The sequence below is a fragment of the Alnus glutinosa genome, chromosome 1 (assembly GCF_958979055.1).
Source record: "Alnus glutinosa chromosome 1, dhAlnGlut1.1, whole genome shotgun sequence".
NCBI classification, from domain to species: Eukaryota; Viridiplantae; Streptophyta; class Magnoliopsida; order Fagales; family Betulaceae; genus Alnus; species Alnus glutinosa.
In genome coordinates this window covers 36529683-36548099 of record NC_084886.1, presented here as the reverse complement: position 1 = coordinate 36548099, position 18417 = coordinate 36529683, and the positions used below count along the sequence as shown (strand labels likewise).

Here is an 18417-nt window from a genome sequence, read left to right as displayed (position 1 = left end):
CAGATTAGCCTTAATCTGTGTACCTTTAGCTTTTGTAGCTACCTTGTGCTGCTTTTTGAGATGATCGTGTCACTTATTTGACCCATCTTCTATCCTTTGTAATTATTTCAGTACTGTTTTAGTTTGTTTTGGGTTTATTATTAAGGAGACCACCTCTTTTTCATTTATACGATTGTTCACTCATTCTTTCTTTCGGATCAGAAATGTGAAGAATCCCCCTTAACCCTATCCTTATTCAATTAAAAAAAAATCAGAAATCAAAACCTGGTATATTTAAAATAATAATAATAATAATAAATGAAAATTGGGTTTATGCAAAATAACAAACGACAATTGGTCAACTAACTCGAATTGGGGCCATGAAGGCCCAATTGATCAGGTCTTGGGATTTGATCCTAGCCCAACTTCATGGGCCACTCAGCAAACTAGAGTGGGTAGGCCCAATAGAACATTCCACAAAAAGAAAAACCCTAACCCTAACCCTAGATTCCCCGATCACTTATACCTGCACGTGAGAAGCAGCTGACTAAGAAAGCAGTATAGTGCGCCGCAATGACCCTATCAACATAAAAGTACAAATTCTCTAATGAAGACCGTCCGATCAGCCTCCACATCACCAATCCGCGTGAATCCGCAGTTCAACGGCTCCGATCGCGGTTGCAGAGCTACTGGTAGAACGAGAACGAAGAACCTGGCTCCTCTCCCTGTATCTCTCTCTTCTCTTGCCCTTCCCTGTTTTTCAAATTTCTGATTTTGATTTTTCTTTTCCTAGAAAATAAAAAGGATTTTATGGAGAAAGTGTTTTCTGAGTCTACGAAGATGAAGGTGATGGAGGACCAGGTAGAATTCGAAGAGGGAGAGGCGGTTTTGGTTTTGTACGAAGAAGGCGGTGAAGACGAGGCCGCCTATGGCTTGGAAGAAGAAGGAGAAGAGGAAGAGGACGGTGATGAGGACGATGATGAGGACGAAGATGATGATGATGATGAGGAGGACGAAGATGATGACGGTGATGCGCAGGAGGTTGTACCTTCCTCTGATGGTCCTCCGGTGCAATCTGTGGACGATGACGAGGACGACGATGAGGACGATGATGATGATGATGAGGATGGCGATGACGACGATGACGATGGTGAAGGCGATGATGATGACGACGACGATGACGACGAAGATGAAGATGAGGAAGTTCAAGGAGAGGTAATACCCAAAAAAAAAATGCCTTATTTTCAAAATTTTCTGTTTAATATTTTAGATATTTTTTGTTGGTAAAAATATTTCAGATCTGGTATTTAATATTTGTTTCTATGTTATTTGAAGTAAAAAAATGCTTATATCTGCCACTTAGTTTGATTTCTTTCGTTTTTTTTCCTGAGTGATTTCTTAATTATTTATTTGAAGAGCAAGCTTGATTTTTCGCTTTTGTCTGTTATGCTTTATTCCTTTTTTATTTTTTTGGTGCATATTTGTGGATTGCCAATATTTTCTCTTTAGATCTGTTTTTCTCTCAGTTTTGGTAGATAGTCCTTTTTCCTTTTGTAGTGAATATATTCGCAGATTTAATTTAATGATAAAAAAAAAACTGTATATAGATATATTAGAGGTTATTGTATTCTGTATTTGTATGCTCTACTTGTACAGTAATTAAGTGCTAGTGAATCTCTTTGCTTGGATGATCAGATCTGTAAGATCTGAAGCGTTTTCTATCTATATTTCTCTGTTTGTATTTGTTATGAAGGCACATATACAGAATTCACTTAGTCCTTACTTGTTTGATTTGATATTTATTCTCTCCAAAGTTAAATTGAGAAGCTGGGAATCTTAGTTTCCTTTTCCTTGGTTGATTGGCAATTTTTTCTCTTCAGATTTGATCCTCATGTTATAGTAGATCTTGCAAAATTTAAAATATTCAGCGCTATCAAGCTTGATTTTGTTGCTTCTGTTGATCTTCGTTACACCCATCTATTTAAGAAGTTTTGTTTTCTCATATATCTCTTCGGCCTCAGTGCTGCCCATTTCTATTCTGATGCGTGGTTTTTACCACAGATAGAAACATGGGCTGCTTAAGGTGGAGCAGATCCACATCTAGCATACTGATACTTTCATTTTCATGAAATTTTCTCCAAACTGAACTTAGTGTCGTATGGTCGGTGAGAAGACGGAGGGAAGGGATACAATTGGACAATCCTGGAAAAAAAAAAGTACAAAATCTTTGCCGTTTTAATCTGAAAGTTTTCTTTCCCAGAAAAACACCCCTCATTTGAGAGCCTTTTCCAACTATTTGACTGATTGAAAGGGAAGAGAGAAGAAAAAGGGGTAGAAAGATTCTTAACCCCATGAATCTCATATCCATGAAGAACCCAAAAACCTAATCTTTAGAAAGAGAAGTGCTGCTTGGCTGCAAGGGCAATGGTTAGGTTGCTAAAGAGATTTAGAGCCTTTTAGTTTTTATTTTCCTCTATTGTCTGTTTGCTTGTTGGTTTTGGGCATCCCTTTTCTTCAGTTGTTAGTTAATGTTTCTTCTGTTCTGACTTGTTCCTGTCTAAACTTTCCATGGCATCTATGAAATAATCTATAGGGGGATCTGGGAACTGACTACCTTGTCAGGCCAGTAGGCCGTGCCGAGGATGAGGAAGATGCCAGTGATTTTGAACCGGTGGAGAACGGCGAGGAGGAAGATGTTGATGAAGAGGAGGAAGATGATGACGACGGTGATGCCGGTGGGAAGGTTGACGTTCCACCAAAGAGGAAGAGGTCGGATAAAGATGACTCGGACGACGACGATGATGGTGGAGAGGATGACGAGAGACCATCCAAGCGATAGGGTTGGACCTCCCTCTCCTTGGTTTGAGGTCTGACCATTGAAACATAGGTCAATCTCTCTCTTTTCTCTCTCTCTTAAATCCATCTCCTCTTTGTAGAAAGAAGGATACAATGGTTGATGGTTTCCGTTTTTAGTTGGTGTATTATCACGGTAGCAGTATTAGGGTCATAAGTCTCATCTGGTAATGCCTAGTTATGTGGGGGTTGAAGAAGTTTGGATTAGGATTTTTCTGTAAGTTATGAATTTAGATAAGGTTGTAGACTTTGGAAGACTTTCATCATCTGTTAGGTTGACTGCAGGTTTTCTAGGTTGGGTCCTTGTGCTTTATTTTTCTGGATTGTTGAACGGTTGGTGGATCTTATATGGTTTTTATGTGATTTTGATTTATCGTCTTATTATTATTATTATTATTACTACTACTACTACTCCCTCTACAGACTGACTTTTGAAAACTGATTCATTCATTCATTCATTCATGAGTAGTGTGGTGGATGACTGGGGAAGAAAGCAATTCATGGCTGCCCCTTTATAATCTTCTCTTATTTGATTAGTGTTGCGTAGAAAATAGATTTAGTATGCTCATTTTATATGGGTGTGACCTGGTTGGAAGAAGAGGATAAGATAAGCATGGAGATGGTGCCGATGTGATTATGATATTCTTTTGTTTTTTTCCCTGTAACTTAATCTTATCTAGGAGGACGTGGGTGATTAAAAAGAAAGCCAGTTTTTCTGTGGATGGTTCTAGTTTCTGGATCCAATCCTCCTGGCCCTTCAAGTTTCCCCCACCTGCTCCTTCGTAATTCAATCACTGGGGCCCGCTAGTCTTGGTCAGATTTATGCCAAAGCTGAAACCACTTTCTCATCAATTATTCTACGCCGTTTATCTATTAATCGTAAAATACCCAAATAGACAACTGAAAATGATTTTACCCATTGGAGGGGAGAGAGAGAGAGAGAGAGAGAGAGAGAAATTCTTGGTACCATTGGAAAGTTTCATGCATTATTAATTATTTGCTATATGCAGGCAGCAGGCTCAACACGAAAAGGTTAAAAAAAAAAAAAAGAAGAAGAAGAAAAAAAGCTTTATGTAGGTAGTGGGTCCTCTGGATGCACATGCTCCTTGACATTGTAGGACTTGGTTTTACTGTCTTGTCCTTGCCGTTATATGTGCTAACACAGCAATCAAACCACGAATTAGGGGGTGATTCCGTCGTTCTTCGCTATTCAATTAAAGCATCTTTTCTCTTTCGGCCCTTAAAATTTTGGCTTATGTGTAATGATTTACTGACCTGGATTTGGAATTCTGAACAGATGGATGATGATGGCATTGATTGATTTGCTGGAACCAGAAGGAGAGCAATGATAGGGATGGACGAATTAAAGCCGTTGATATGGGAATTTAGCCCCACCTTGCCAGCTTGCTACCAAACGAAGATGAAGATGAAGATGACACAAATTAAACATCCACTGGGCTAAGCTGGGCCCAACATCCGTAGAGGACGATCAATATGAGTTGAGATTAGAGGAACTTGGACTGGGCATAGTTTTATGGACTTCGGCCCTATTACCAAACCTATCAACCTGGGAAAATGTAATGGACTCGTTTGGCGATGCTTAAAAAAAACAGAAAAAAGGGAAAAATATAAGGAAAAGTACACCTACTTTTTTCAAACTACCACTTTATTGTCAATGTACTCCCAAACTATCAATTGTGTTAATTTTCTTCCATAAATTATCAAGAAATGTCAATGTCTCCCCTAAAGTTAACAAAAATACAAAAATAACCTTAAAAAAGTTTCAATAAGATAAATATATCCTATAAATTTGAAAAAAAAAAAAAAAAAAACTAAAACTAATTTTTTTTTTTTAAATTATAAAAAAAAAAACGATTTTTTTTTGGAAGATTGATTTTTTTAAAAAATAAAAAATAAAAAAAAAATAAAAAATGAGAAAAATGAAAATTCAAGGGTTGGCCCAAACTAAAATTATATAAAACAGAATCTAAAAAATAAAATTTTCAGTTTTGTTTTCTATTTTTTTTTTTTAAAATAGTTTTTGTTTTTTTGTTTTGTTTTTAAGAATTTTTATAATTTTATGAAGGGTATTTTTGTTATTGTGGGGCATATTGACATTGTTTGGTAATTTAGGAGATATATTAACACAATTGATAGTTTGATGGCACATTGACAATTGTGAGGTAGTTTTTTTCCAAAAATATAAATACTCTCCTCAAGCTATCATCACATTGTTAATGTCTTTTTCAAACTATTAATTGTGTTAATGTTCTCCATAAATTACTAAACAATGTCAATGTCCCTCACAAAAATATTTTTCATAAAATTAAAAAAATTCTTAAAATTATAACAAAAAACAATATATATATATATATATATATATATATATATATATATATCTTAGAAAATGAATACCAAGGGGGTAATTTTTTGTTTTTTATTTAGTTTTTACTTTTTAAAACAATTATTTTTTTATTTAATTTTTTTGTTTGTTTTAGTTATAGTTTTTTTTTTCCCCGAATTTATAAGGATATTTTAGTCTTATTAAAAAAAATTAAGGTTATTTTTTCTTCTTTTTGCTAGCTTTGGGGGACATTGATTCAATGATAATGAAGTGGTAGTTTGAAAGAGGTATGTGTACTTTTTCTAATAAATAAATAAAAACATTAACAAATAACTAAAAATATAAAACACTCAAAAGCATTTTTACTTTTATATCATATCACAACTAAAAAGTAAAATACATCTAAAATGTTTTGTCAAATAACCGAATATTCATTATGACTCTATGGTCCATTCCGATCAAATGTGAAAAGACCAAATTAGGGGACAAAAAAAGGAACAAGAAAATAAAATCCTTTTACCCTTTGGGGTTGTGGCAATGAACTAGTTCACCAAATAGATGACAAGGTTATAACCTTGAGAAATGCTATTTTGCATTGTCTTAGCATATTTTGTTAACGTGGCATGTTCAATTCACTCTTAGATCAATCTTAGTTAGAAAGAAAATGTAAGGGTGAATTGAACATGTCACGTCAGCTGAATATGTTGGAATACGGCAAAATAACATTTCTCTATATTCTTATAAGGGGTTGTATATTCTAAATGCAAAATAAAATCAAATTTGTAAGGACAAAGACCTTCCTCCACGTGAGGGCTAGTGGTCTGTCGAGGCTTATTGGGTGGGATGAGGATTTACTCCAACTAAGTTGTCTGAATTTTAATAAAATTTGAATAGCGTACAGGGTGAAAGTTGTAGGACTCATTTGCTTCAAGCACCTTAAATTTTGTGGTGGGCAAGTGTATCCCAAAACTTCTCTCTTAGATTACTCGAATTTCAATGAAATTCACAACTTAATTATAGGGGATCCAAATCCTATTAGGCAAGCCTACATGATTTTGTTTGATAAAAATTGTTGGGGACGGTTTAATTGTGATTGATCTTTATCTTTACCATTAGTTCATCAGCAACTACTGCAGCAAGCCAAAAAAAAAAAAGGCACATCAAGGGAAATAGCATTGAAATTGGTTGGATTAGAACTGCCGAAGAGAATTTTCACCGCGGTATTTGGTGAGGGAGGCACCTGATTAGTAAAGCTTGGTGAATACCAAAACAGAAACTACGATTGAATTTGGGGTTCTCCAAAGGCAAAAATAAGGCATTGGCTTTGAAAATCCAATGAGGAAGTAACGGAGGCCAACAATCTGACGCGTTGACCAAAAGAGGTTGTGGAAGTGGCGGCGCATGCTACACACACGCGTCGGGGTAGTGCGTGCTGAGCATGCGCTGGAGCAGGAGGTGTCAATAGAAGTTGCGGTCGCTAGTGATGTTGAAGGATAGGTGCGTGGGCGATGTGGAGGGGCGGAATGCTGTGGATCTAGCTTCCAAGTTGCATACAAAAGAGAAAAAACAACTTATAACATACTATGATTCGATATGACTCAAAATCGACACGCAAACACGGATTGACACCCCTACCTGAGACCCACCCCTACTTGTAAAAGAGCCGAGCCAAGCCAAGTTTGTCTTGTTAGAATTCAGCTCAGTAAGTCCATATGCGAAGCTGAGCTTGTACTCTAGTCAAGCTCAAGGCCCTTACTTGAACTCTTCTCATTAATTTTTTATAGAGTTCGAACCAGACTCGAGCTATGCTAAAATGTTTGATTGAGCCGACCTCAACTTTCTTATTAAAGCTTACCAATCAAATTAAAAATCCAATGATATTAAGGTAAAATACACAATTTAAATTTTGGGTTAAATACAATTTACCCCCCCAAAGTTGTCACATGTTTTCAATTTGGCTACCAAAGTTTAAAAATTTGCAATATACCCTACAAAGTTTCTAGAATTTTCAATGTTGCCATTCCGTTAGCCTTTTTTGTCAGACCAGATAGAATGGGCTTCACGTGCGTGGCACGCGATTTTTTCGATGCTAAAGTCTCCATTTTACCCTCACTCCAAAACGTCGTCGTTTATGCTTGCGACTGGTATACCCATCTTCTCCGAAACTCCATTTTACCCTCACGCGCATCACGACAAACCAAACAACACTGGAGACACCAGACCACGCCGATGACAACGTTGTTTTTTGATAACGAATCTCTTGAAGGCGTCTTCGTGTAGATCATCAAACCCTGCTGGGTAAACGACCGGCTCGGTATTTTTAAACTTTGGTAGCCAAATTGAAAACATGTGACAACTTTTGGGGGGGGGGGGGGGAAGGGTGAATTGTATTTAACCCTTATATTTTATTTGTCATTCAGCTTGAACAATTTTGGGAGCAGATGAAGTGTGTTCTGTACGAGGCTTTTGGTTGGACATTATGTGCCCTTTAATTATATAAAAGTGTGGAACTACATAATATCTTTGTGTATTATTTTCCCGAATCTTTAAAAAAGGGCCGGTGCTACATGGCAATATGTAGTTAACTACATTTTACATATACACACGAATGAGATAAAAATACGAGTCAAGCTTTATACGGGCTTGGTCACGAACATTAACTAAGTTGGGCCGAGTTTTATACGAGTTTGTGTATCGTATAATAATCGATCTTAATTGTGTGTTTACGAACGACCCATTTAATAAGTGAATTGAGCGCAAGTCGAGCTTAATTGAGCCGAGCTTGAGTTCAAGGGGCTTGTCAAGCGGCCTTTTCATTTAAAGCCCTACCGAAAACCATCTAGCAAGCTACCATTTAAAAAAAAAAGAAAAAAAAAATTTTTTTAAGTGATATGCTCATGTTGTAATAATGGACAAGTGGTAGTGTTTTATTAATTTTACGAGGACGAAGATTTGTATTTTTGTTACGGAATATGGAGAACAAAGGAGTAAATGATAAACGATCCACGTCACTTAAAAACTTAGAGAGCAGTTTGATAAAAACATAAAGTACATAGACAAAAAAATATATTTAATCATTTAAACTATTACAAATATAGAATTTGTATTTATTTTTAGTTGAAAAAACAAAATCTAGCTTGAATTATATTACTTTACCAATGATTAATTAAGCGATTTGAATTTAGGGTGATACGTAGTTGTGGTCAAAAGTTTAATAATTAACTTAACAATATTAATAAAATATAAATCGACTTTCTGATCTCCTCGGATCCAAACACAACTTTATTGGAAAAGATCCGCCCTCGTAACCATTTTCTTCATTCAATTAGAAAAAAAAAAAGAAAAAAAGTGTCTGTAACAAATTAGGCCGACTCAATAAATGTTGGAGCCTAAGGCTAGAAGTTAAAGTGAGGTATTTTCTTTAAATTTAAATATTAATTAATTTAATATTATATTTTTATTTAAAATTTATTCTTGTTGCTTTCTTTTTCAATTGAAAATATGACTAATCCATTTAATCTTTCTTGTGCCATTGTTAATCTTATGTAGGATTTTAACAATTTTAATCTTGAAAAATTTCTTTATGCAGAAGCAACTATAACAGATATTATCAACAAAATTCTATAAGTGATATATGCATAAGAAAAAGAATCGAGGCTTTTAATATAATTTAATGTGTCAATTGTAGCACTTTCTTCTATTTGTAAAATTTCTTTTAAAACGTCTCGTTCTGAAAATAAATCTAAGACATCAATATCATAATAGATATCATGTATTAGAAAACCTTCAATATTAAGACTTTGTTCTTTTTTTTTTTCTTTTTTTCTTTTTTTTTTTCGCAAACTATCATCGTCTACTGATATTTGAAATTGTTCAAACCTACTCTAAATTGAAGAAATAGTTTAAAATATTTCCTAAAATCAAATAAAAAAATTAATGCAATTGATTGATTGAATTTTTGGTAACTAACTTTTATTTTTATCACTGATTAGATATGAAATGATTTTAAGGACTTGAATAGTAAGTTATTGGGAAATAATGAAATTGGAGAAGAATAGAGGAATTCAAATTTGAATAAGTCAATGAAAGGAGCAGTGGTATAGGTAAAAAGACAAAGCGAGCTGATCTAGAGGAGATGTAGTTGCATTGTCTGGTAGATATCTTGGCGGCGATTGGTTCCCAATCTCGCCATCCATTATGAATCTTATAAGCTAGAACTGTCGGGAGCTTGGTAACCCCCGAACACAAGGGCGGAGCCACCTTGGGGCTTGGGGGGGCCCAAGCCCCAAGGTCCTCCCAAAAAAAAAAAAAAAAAAATTAAAATTTTGCCCCAAATTTTATTATTTTTTCTAATTTTGGCCCCCCCCAAAACTTTTTTTTTCAATTTGGCCCCCCCAACTTGGGGGGGCTGGCTCCGCCCCTGCCCGAACAGTTCGTAATCTTTGCAAGACGGTGAAGGATAAGAGACCTAGTATTTTATTTCTCATGGAAACAAAACTCCGGAGCGATAAAATTTCGTTTTTGCATGGTAAACTTGATTTTGATTTTGTATTTGTGGTGGAGTGTGTAGGCCGCAGTGGAGGGTTGGCACTGTTTTGGAGAGGTGAGGTTACATTGGAGATTCAAAATTATTCTAATAGACATATTGATGCGGTTATTAAAGACCCGCGTGGGGATTTTCTTTGGAAACTCACTGGGTTCTACAGAAACCCGGAAACGGCAAAGAGGGAAGAGGGATGGAATCTCCTGTGACATCTTCAACAGTTGGCCTCGATTCCCTAGGTATGCATTGGAGATTTGAATGAGATCATTGAGCAAGCTGAAAAAGTTGGTGAGGCGTTACGACCTGCTCGACAAATGGAAGCTTTTAGAAATGTTTTTGTTATGGTTCTTTCATGGCTAACCTATAGGGACGTAGTTGTTGGTGACATGGCTAGTGGGGGATCAGCTGAGAAGAGAGGATTTCAGCATCTATTCTAAAAGACTCTAGATTTATCCTTAGATATGTTCATTTAGTTTTATGCCCTTATTTAGCATCTAATATTGTTAAGCATGTGTAGCGTGGGAAAGGTTGGTAGTCTGTTAGAGTGATTCTCGTAAAAGATGCTAGCTGATATTTCTATAAAAGAAAAGTTGTATTGGTAGAAGGTAGATGGCGTGCTGTCGCAAGCACCCAAAAATAAAACCTTACTTCTAAAAATATAAATGTAGTAGTGCAAGTAAGGGTCGATCCCACAGAGAATAATTAGCCGAATTTTATGCTACGTGAACAAGGATGGGGGGTTTTGAGTATGAAAATAATTTTAAGAAAAATAACAAAGAAACAATTTAAAATATCAATCAAGTAAGAAAATATTGGTCTAAGTCAACTTCCACCATCGGAATTTTACAACTGATCATCGATGCAAATATATATCAGTTCATGTTTTGAATATTCATCGTTGGAACTGTTTTCCTATCTCTCCTTAGTAGTAGTTAATTAGAGTTAGACGCGCTCTAATTAACCCTAACTACTAAACAACCCAAGACACGCGCTATAGGTTTAATCTAGTAGCAGCCTTAAGAATTAGAGAGATTGATGAAGCGAAACAACACAAGCCACGCGGTTGCATTTAATTTCGTCGGATGTTCTTCCTAAGATTTAATAATTGCTTAGACGCGGCAAATCATTAAATCTTAGTTGCTTCACAGATTGGAGGGATCAAACAATTACGGATTTGATATCCAACCTAGCAATAGATTGTAACGAATAATAAATTAGTAGTACTCCTAGCAATTAAACGAGACAATCATGAAAATAAGTATAGAAGAATATCTGATACTCAAAACATAAATCAAACAATAAAAACAAATTAGATCTCACAGTTTTATTGATTCCGAGGCTTCCGTTTCCTTTGACCAATTATGAAAGTTTAGCCACGCAGGGCCATGACTAAAACTTAGAGAAGAGGGGAGGAGATAGAAGATAGAAGATGTGTGTTGTAAGGTAGAAGGTTCCCCCCTTTTATACACGTTTCATCCCATATACTAGAAGCCTAGGAAATCTCCTAATGAAAGATATTCCAAATACTATCCTAAAATAACACTACCCAAATCTTGACTAATTAAGGAAAATATTAAACATAAAATAAATGCTAGGATAACTAGGAAGGTGATGATTTCAATGGGGACTTTTGTTGCCATATGCTTTATTGATTCTTTCCTTGTTTAAATCCCCACAAATCAGGCAAGTATGGAGAGAAAATCAATTTGCCTTGTCATGGAAAGAGATGCTCCTTTCATGTTGTCTTCTTCCACGTGGTCCCCACAAATCTCTTCTTTAATTCCATGGTCCTCCACGCATCTTTTCTCTCATTTTCTTCCTTTTGCTTTAACTTTTCATTTATTTGCTTGGCTTGGCTGGAATTGATTGGATGATTATGAAAAGGCTCAAAGTAAAGAAATTTCCATATCTGAAAACTTCCTAAAATAAATCGCATCAGATCCACATCAGAACGTCAACTTCAAGCCCGATTTATACCTTGATTCATTCGGTATCTCTCAAAACGCAAAACATAAAAGTTGTATATCTTTTTCTTGGCGTTTCACAGAATCTTGAATCATCTCAATCGGAGCTTTTATGAGAGAGTTATGCCCAGATTACAAACTGATGTCAAATCTGTCCAAAATCGCCCAATTAGCTTTGTTTTGCATTTAATGCCTCAATTTGCATCCTAAATCAAAATATAAGAATAATGAGCACTTTTAGGCATTAAATAAGTATAAGAGATTAAATATTAAGGGGAAAAATACGACATTTTACATTCTCATCAGTAGACTTGAGAATTTCATCTTGTAATCATTTGGAGAGTAGTGAGCCTCTTGAAGAGCTCTAGTAATATTCAAAATTTCTTCATCTGTTGATTTCCATCCCCACTCCTAGCCATTCGTTCTCTACCACCACTTCCGGTTTCCACCCAACACCTATAATTTTTTTTTCATACACCATGGCCGACGACACCAAATTATCCCAGCTTACTGCATCATTGAAAGAATGCCAAGATGCTTTGCTTCAGCAACAAACCCATACCAATGCCTTTCAGCAACAACAGTAAGCCCATAACACAACCTTCCACCAGTAACTCCATGATGTTACCGAAATGCTCTGCACCCTCATTGCTAGCCAAAACAAACCTCCACTAGACCGCCCAATTCTCCCAGACCCACCCCTTTTTCAACTGCCCATTGTTCCGGACCTTGAGAATCGCATTTTAGGTCGTGAGGACCGTCAGCGAGATAGAGATGACCGTTGTGATGGATGGAATCTTTGTGATGATCGACAGTTCCGTGATGTTGATGATTTTTGGGAGGGTAACTGTGATGACTGTCTTCTTTAGACTCGGCCCTTGCATTTAGATTTCCTGCGTTTTGATGGTGAAAATCCTGCTGGTTGGACGTACAAAGTCAACTAGTTCTTCGATTATTATCAAAAGCCCATGTACCAACGCATCTGCATGGCATCATTTCACATGGAGGGCGACGCACTCATCTGGTTCCAGGATGTGGATGACTCTGGCCAATTTCCAACATGGGACGCCTTTATCTAGGCACTGCTCATTCGGTTTGGTCCAACGTACAATGACCCCATGGTATCCCTCATGCGCTTACGCCAATCACATTCGGTAGCGGAATGTTCCTCTCAATTCGAGGCTCTCTCGAGTCGATTGCGCGGCGTTTCTGAGAAAAATCGTCTTAGTTGTTTCCTCAGTGGCTTAAAAGATGATATCCGCCTTCCGGTCCTTATGCTCAACCCGGCCACTTTGGTCGCTGCTTTCAGCCTTGCTAAATTATAGGAAGAGTATATCCAAAGTTTAAAGCTCCCTTATTGTGCTTCCAACTCTTCTTTTTCTATGGGGTGTCAACAAACTTGGATTCATTTTTCAACTCCACCAAGCCAGCCGCTGCTACCCGCCTCTACCCTGATTGCTCTTCCAGCTAAACCCACCGTTGGTTTTCCCGTGCAGCGTATTTCTGCTAGTCAAATGAAGGAACGGCATGACAAAGGTTTATGCTATTATTGCGATGAGAAGTGGCAGCCCGACCACAAGTGCAAATCACCGAAGTTTACATTTTTTCGGGGCTGGAACTTCCTCATGATGATGCTATTGAGAGATATTCTTTGACTCCACCAATTCTGTGGAGCTTGTACCAGAATTTGACATGGTGGAATGCAAGGAACCTGAAATTTCCACACATGAAATCTCGGGCTCTTCTGGTTCTAAGTCCATGCGGCTTTTGGGTTTTCTCGTCTCCATCCGTATCAGTATACTCATTGATTCAGGAAGTAACCACAATTTCCTGGATCCGACCGTGCTAATGAAAGTTCCACTCTGGGTCACTTCTTACCCATCTTTACAGGTGAAAATTTTTAATGGGGAGTCGATTCATAGCTTTGGGAAGGTAGATGCGGTCACACTTCGGATTCAAGGTCATTCGTTCAATTCTAATTTCTACCTTATTTCCTTGGGTGGCTTCGATGTCGTGCATGGAGTTAAATGGTTATGTACATTGGGGCCGATTCTTTGGGATTTTTCCCTCATGACGATGCGGTTTAATCTTCATGGTGTTTCTACCCTATTGACAGGATTATCGCCGTTGGACTTCTCTTTGGAGGATGGTCCTAATTTCCTTAAATCCCATTCTTATTCAAATAAGGGTTTCATGTTGAAATTAATTTCCTTTGGCCCTGTTTATCATTCTGGCCAACGTCCGCCCCAGATTCAGGCCCTTTTGTGCTTTTTCTAGTTAGTTTTTGCTGAGCCCACTGGCTTACCACCAACACGGGCCCATGATCATCAGATCATTCTCAAGTCTTCTCAGCCAATCAATGTCTGTTCTTACCGATATCCTTATATCCTAAAGGCTGAAATTAAGAAACTCATTCGGGATATGCTCCACTCAGGGGTGATTCGACCGAGTCATAGCCCCTTTTCGGCTCCTGTTCTGTTGGTGCGCAAGGCGGATGGAAGCTGGCGCCTCTATGTTGATTACAGAGCCCTTAACCATGAGACCGTTAAGAACAAATTCCTGATTCCCGTCATCAATGAACTGTTAGATGAACTTCACGGTGCTGCTATTTTTTCCAAATTGGATCTCCATTCATGGTATCATCAAATCCGGATGATATACCTAAAATGGCTTTATGCACACATGAGGGACATTATGAGTTCCTCCTGATACCGTTCGGCCTCTCCAATGCCCCATCCACCTTCCAAGCCCTCATGAATCACATTTTCCGACCTTTCTTACGTCGTTTGTGCTGGTCTTCTTCGACGATATCTGGTGTATAGCCGAACTTTGATTAATCATGTGCTCCATTTGTGTCAGGTGTTCGAAGTGCTGGTGCAACATCAATTTTTTGCAAAGCTTTCCAAGTGTCGCTTTGCAGTAAGCAAAATTGATTATTTGGGCCATCTCATTTCTGTCCAAGGAGTCCAATTTGATCCATCCAAGTTGGATGCCATGGTCAATTGGCCGCAGCCTCAATCACCGAAGTCTTTGCATTGTTTTTTGGGCCTCACGGGCTATTACTGAAAATTCATTCGGCACTATGGCTTGATTGCAGCCTCTCTCACAGCCCTTTTGAAGAAGCAGTTGTTTCTTTGGACTCTGAAGGCTACTGCTGCTTTCCTTGCCCTTAAACAGGCCGTCACCACTCCTCTGGTTCTGCATCTCCAAGATTTTTCCAAGCCGTTTGTCATTGAGTGCAACACGAGTGGTTCGGGCTTAGGTGCTGTCTTGATGCAGGAGGCTCAACCCATTGCCTTTCTCAGCAAGGCATTGAAGGGCAGAGCTCTTCTTCTCTCCACTAACGAGAAGGAGCTGCTTCCTCTTGTCACGGCTAAGGGTGTAAACTTGAAGCGGGTTCCCGAGTATTGGGTAAAAACCAAAAACCGGCTCCGGGGTCCCAGGTTTTTCATTTTTAACACCCGGCCCCGGACCCGGACCCGGACCCGGGTACCCCGGTTAACTGGTTTTTACCCGGGTAAAACCGGTTATCCGGGTCGGGTGGTATTTAAAAAAAAATAAAAAAATTACTTTTTTGGGCTTTATTTAAACGTTTTAGCCCATTAAGGTATTTGACCTAATTCAATCAAGAAATTTAAATTACTATAACAAAGAGAAAATTTTTCTCATTTGGGCTACAGATTTGAACTCGAAAACTCCACATCCATACATAATTACATATTAAAAACCAAAAAGTCCATAAACATATTACATATTAAAAAAGTTCAAACCCAAAAGTCCATAAACATATTATAAAAGTTCATAACTAAAAGTTCATAAACATATATTAAACATATCCCAGCATGGTCTGGTTTCTGGCTTTTTGAAGCTCTGCTCTCAATCATCTATAACTACAACAGAAGAAAAAAGAAAAAAAGAAAAAAAGAAAAAGAAAGAAAGAAAGAAAGAGAATTAGTTAAATGAATAAATAACAAAAATGAATTAATCATAATGAAAACTAAAATGAATTTATAAACATTTACCATGCTCATCAAATATTTCAATAAAATTCTCATAGTCCAAGTCTTCATTGCTCTTTAACCAATCTTGTGCGTAAATCAAGGCCTCAACTGTCAATAGAGATAATGAACTCCTAAAGGGATCCAATATACATCCTACGTTGCTAAATGCAGACTCAGATGCAACTGTAGAAATATGAATGGTCAATATATCATGGGCTATCTCTGTGAGGATAGGATATTTGGGTGCATTAACTCTCCACCAAAGTAAGATGTCAAATTCATTTGTTGATGCTTCACACCCATCCAAAAAAATAAGGGATAATTACATTTTCTCCCCATGAACTACTAACTTTTGCACAAAGCCCCCACAAACTATCAACTCGACCAAAATAGAGCATTTTTCCCCCCTTCCGTCAGTCAAAGGGGTTAAAACAAACGGTCAACGGGTCACGTGATCGTCACATGCTGTTTTACCCTCATTTTCTTCCTATTTTCCCCATGAACTACTACCATCTTCCAACATACCCCCATGAACTACCACCATCTTCCAACATGCTCCCATGAAAAACGGCACGTGACGGTCACATGACCCGTTAACCGTTTGTTTTAACCCTCTAACTGACGGAAAGGGGAAACATGGTTGCGTTTGGTAGTTGAATCATCTATTTTGGTCGAGTTGGTAATTTGTGGGGGCTTTGCGCAAAAGTTGGTAGTTCATGGGGAAAAAAAGGTAATTACCCCAAAAAATAACGATCCACCTCCGACATACACTCTAAGTTGTTCTCTTCCTCAAGGTGTTGGATGAAACCCTTCATATATTTCGTCTCTGTAAGTGTATCATCATCATCATCAACACTAACATCTATAGAAGTAACAGTTGAATTTTTCACACCCGCATCAAAGTTAAACAAGCGCCTCCCATATAACTTATTGTATTGCTCCCACAAACGATTCAAGAGGTCTTTCACATTTGTTTCGATTTGTTTCGCCCACTTAGGGCCATTGCATTTTACCAAGTAATATTGTAATGCCTTCAACTTGGTACGCAGGTCAAGAACATGAGCAAGATATAACAATAAGTTAACCTTTTCTATAGTCCCCCAATACTTTTCACCCATCAGACAATGTCTTTATAATAATATAAAGTTGAATGAAATATGAGTTGGAGGTAACATGAGTTGAACTAGAAAACTTTAATGTGGCTTCATAAAAAGGTTTCCAAAACTTCACAAATTCCCTAACATTTTCCCACTCATCATAGCTAGGAACAACAAAAGGATTACCATCTTCTTCCCCAAGTTGAGTAAAAGCTTTTTGGTACTTCTCAGCCGCACTCAACATTAAGTACGTAGAATTTCATCTTGTTTGAACATCTAGAGACACTGTCTTCGTACATTGAATTTTTCACACTTTATGCATTCTTTAGACCTTGCCATTTTCTGCGGTGAAGACCTTACAAATTTCACTGCGTTCCTAATATTAGAAACACAACCATCCAATCCTTTTAAACCTTCATTTACAACAAGATTTAATATATGAGCGGCACACCGCATGTGAAGGAATTTACCTTCCAAAATAGAATCTTTCTTGTCCTTCAACTTCCTTCTCATATAATTAATCGCCACATCATTGATTGTCGCATTATCAGCTGTAATAGTGAACACTGATTCAATCTCCCATTCTATTAATGTATTCTCTAACATTCTTCCAATATTTTCACCCTTATGACTTGAAATCAAGTTAAACTTGATTATTTTCTTATGCATTCTTCAATTAGAATTTATGTAGCTAGCGGTAACAACCATGTAGTTCAAATTTTGAAGAGATGTCCATGTATCAGTAGTGATGCAAATTCTTTTACCTCGCTTTCAAAGAATTCTTCAATTTAAGTTTTTCTTCCTTATAAAGTTTTATGCAATTTTTTTGTAGAGTAATGCGACATGGTAAATTGAACCTTAATTCAATTCTCTAAACCCACAACTCTCCACATGCCTAAAAGGTAATTCCTCTTTGATGAAATATTGAACAACCAACTTCCTTATTTTAATCGGATCATACTTCACAAATCCCAGTTGGTTGGTATTGCAACTACTGCTCTTTGACATTTTCTTAAATGACTATTGCAAGAGAGTTTGACCTTTGGGTACATTAGATTTTTCTAAATTTCTAAGTGGAGAGGTTGGACAGTTAGAGGTAAGGTGGGCCATCGAAGCTGAAGTGCCATGTCTCTAGTGACACCCTAACATCCTATTGTAATAATTGCATGCTGCCTTAGGGTTTTCCTTGTCAATTGGTTCCACTTTAGTAAAGTGTAACCATACTTTTGACCGATTCACAGCTTGTGGTTTTTTTTTTTAGGGATCCAATTTTGTTTGAAAGGAAGGCGAGGAGGTTTCAATATTTTTAGTTGGAGGCTTGCCATGTGACTCATTGACATTTTCCATAATAGGCCTAGTTGGAGCATAAAAATAGTATTACACTTAATAGTATTGACCATACAATTAAGAGCCATAATAATATAAAACAACATTGCTCAAACCTAAAAGCCTACACGACACAGGATAAAGATCACAAGCCACAACACAGAGTTAGACAGCACCTACTTTATATTTAAAGTTTCTTGCAGTCATATTCATCAATAATACGAAGAACATGCATAAATTTAATTGTTTTTTTTTTAAAAAAAAACCTAAATTTCAAAGTGAACTAGCATTTTTTCAATATCGTTTCCCA

The 18417-nt window shown here is 37.2% G+C and overlaps 1 protein-coding gene across 3 annotated transcripts; it reads left to right on the top strand.

The window, feature by feature from the left end:
• Window positions 1–533: 533 nt before the first annotated feature.
• Window positions 534–4561, top strand: LOC133879668 (uncharacterized). 3 transcript variants are annotated; one of them, XR_009902136.1, is made up of 5 exons: window positions 534–671; window positions 773–1194; window positions 2573–2866; window positions 3843–4019; window positions 4130–4561. XR_009902136.1 is itself a non-coding variant. In XM_062318344.1 (4 exons), exons 1-3 carry the CDS (start codon window positions 587–589, stop codon window positions 2816–2818), a joined length of 753 nt encoding a protein of 250 aa, XP_062174328.1. In that variant the 5' UTR covers window positions 534–586; the 3' UTR covers window positions 2819–2866; window positions 4130–4561. The 3 variants fall into 3 exon arrangements, 2 of the variants coding, with proteins under 2 accessions (XP_062174328.1, XP_062174317.1); XM_062318344.1 differs by lacking the exon at window positions 3843–4019; XM_062318333.1 differs by lacking the exons at window positions 3843–4019; window positions 4130–4561 and having other exon boundaries at window positions 2573–3213.
• Window positions 4562–18417: the final 13856 nt, after the last annotated feature.

Excerpts from the sequence above, each read along its gene's own strand:
- LOC133879668 (XM_062318344.1), top strand. The coding sequence starts at position 587 with ATGAAGACCGTCCGATCAGCCTCCACATCACCAATCCGCGTGAATCCG. Across the intron at positions 672-772 it reads TCGCGGTTGCAGAGCTACTG|AAAATAAAAAGGATTTTATG; the intron begins GTAGAACGAGAA and ends TTCTTTTCCTAG. Across the intron at positions 1,195-2,572 it reads ATGAGGAAGTTCAAGGAGAG|GGGGATCTGGGAACTGACTA; the intron begins GTAATACCCAAA and ends AATAATCTATAG.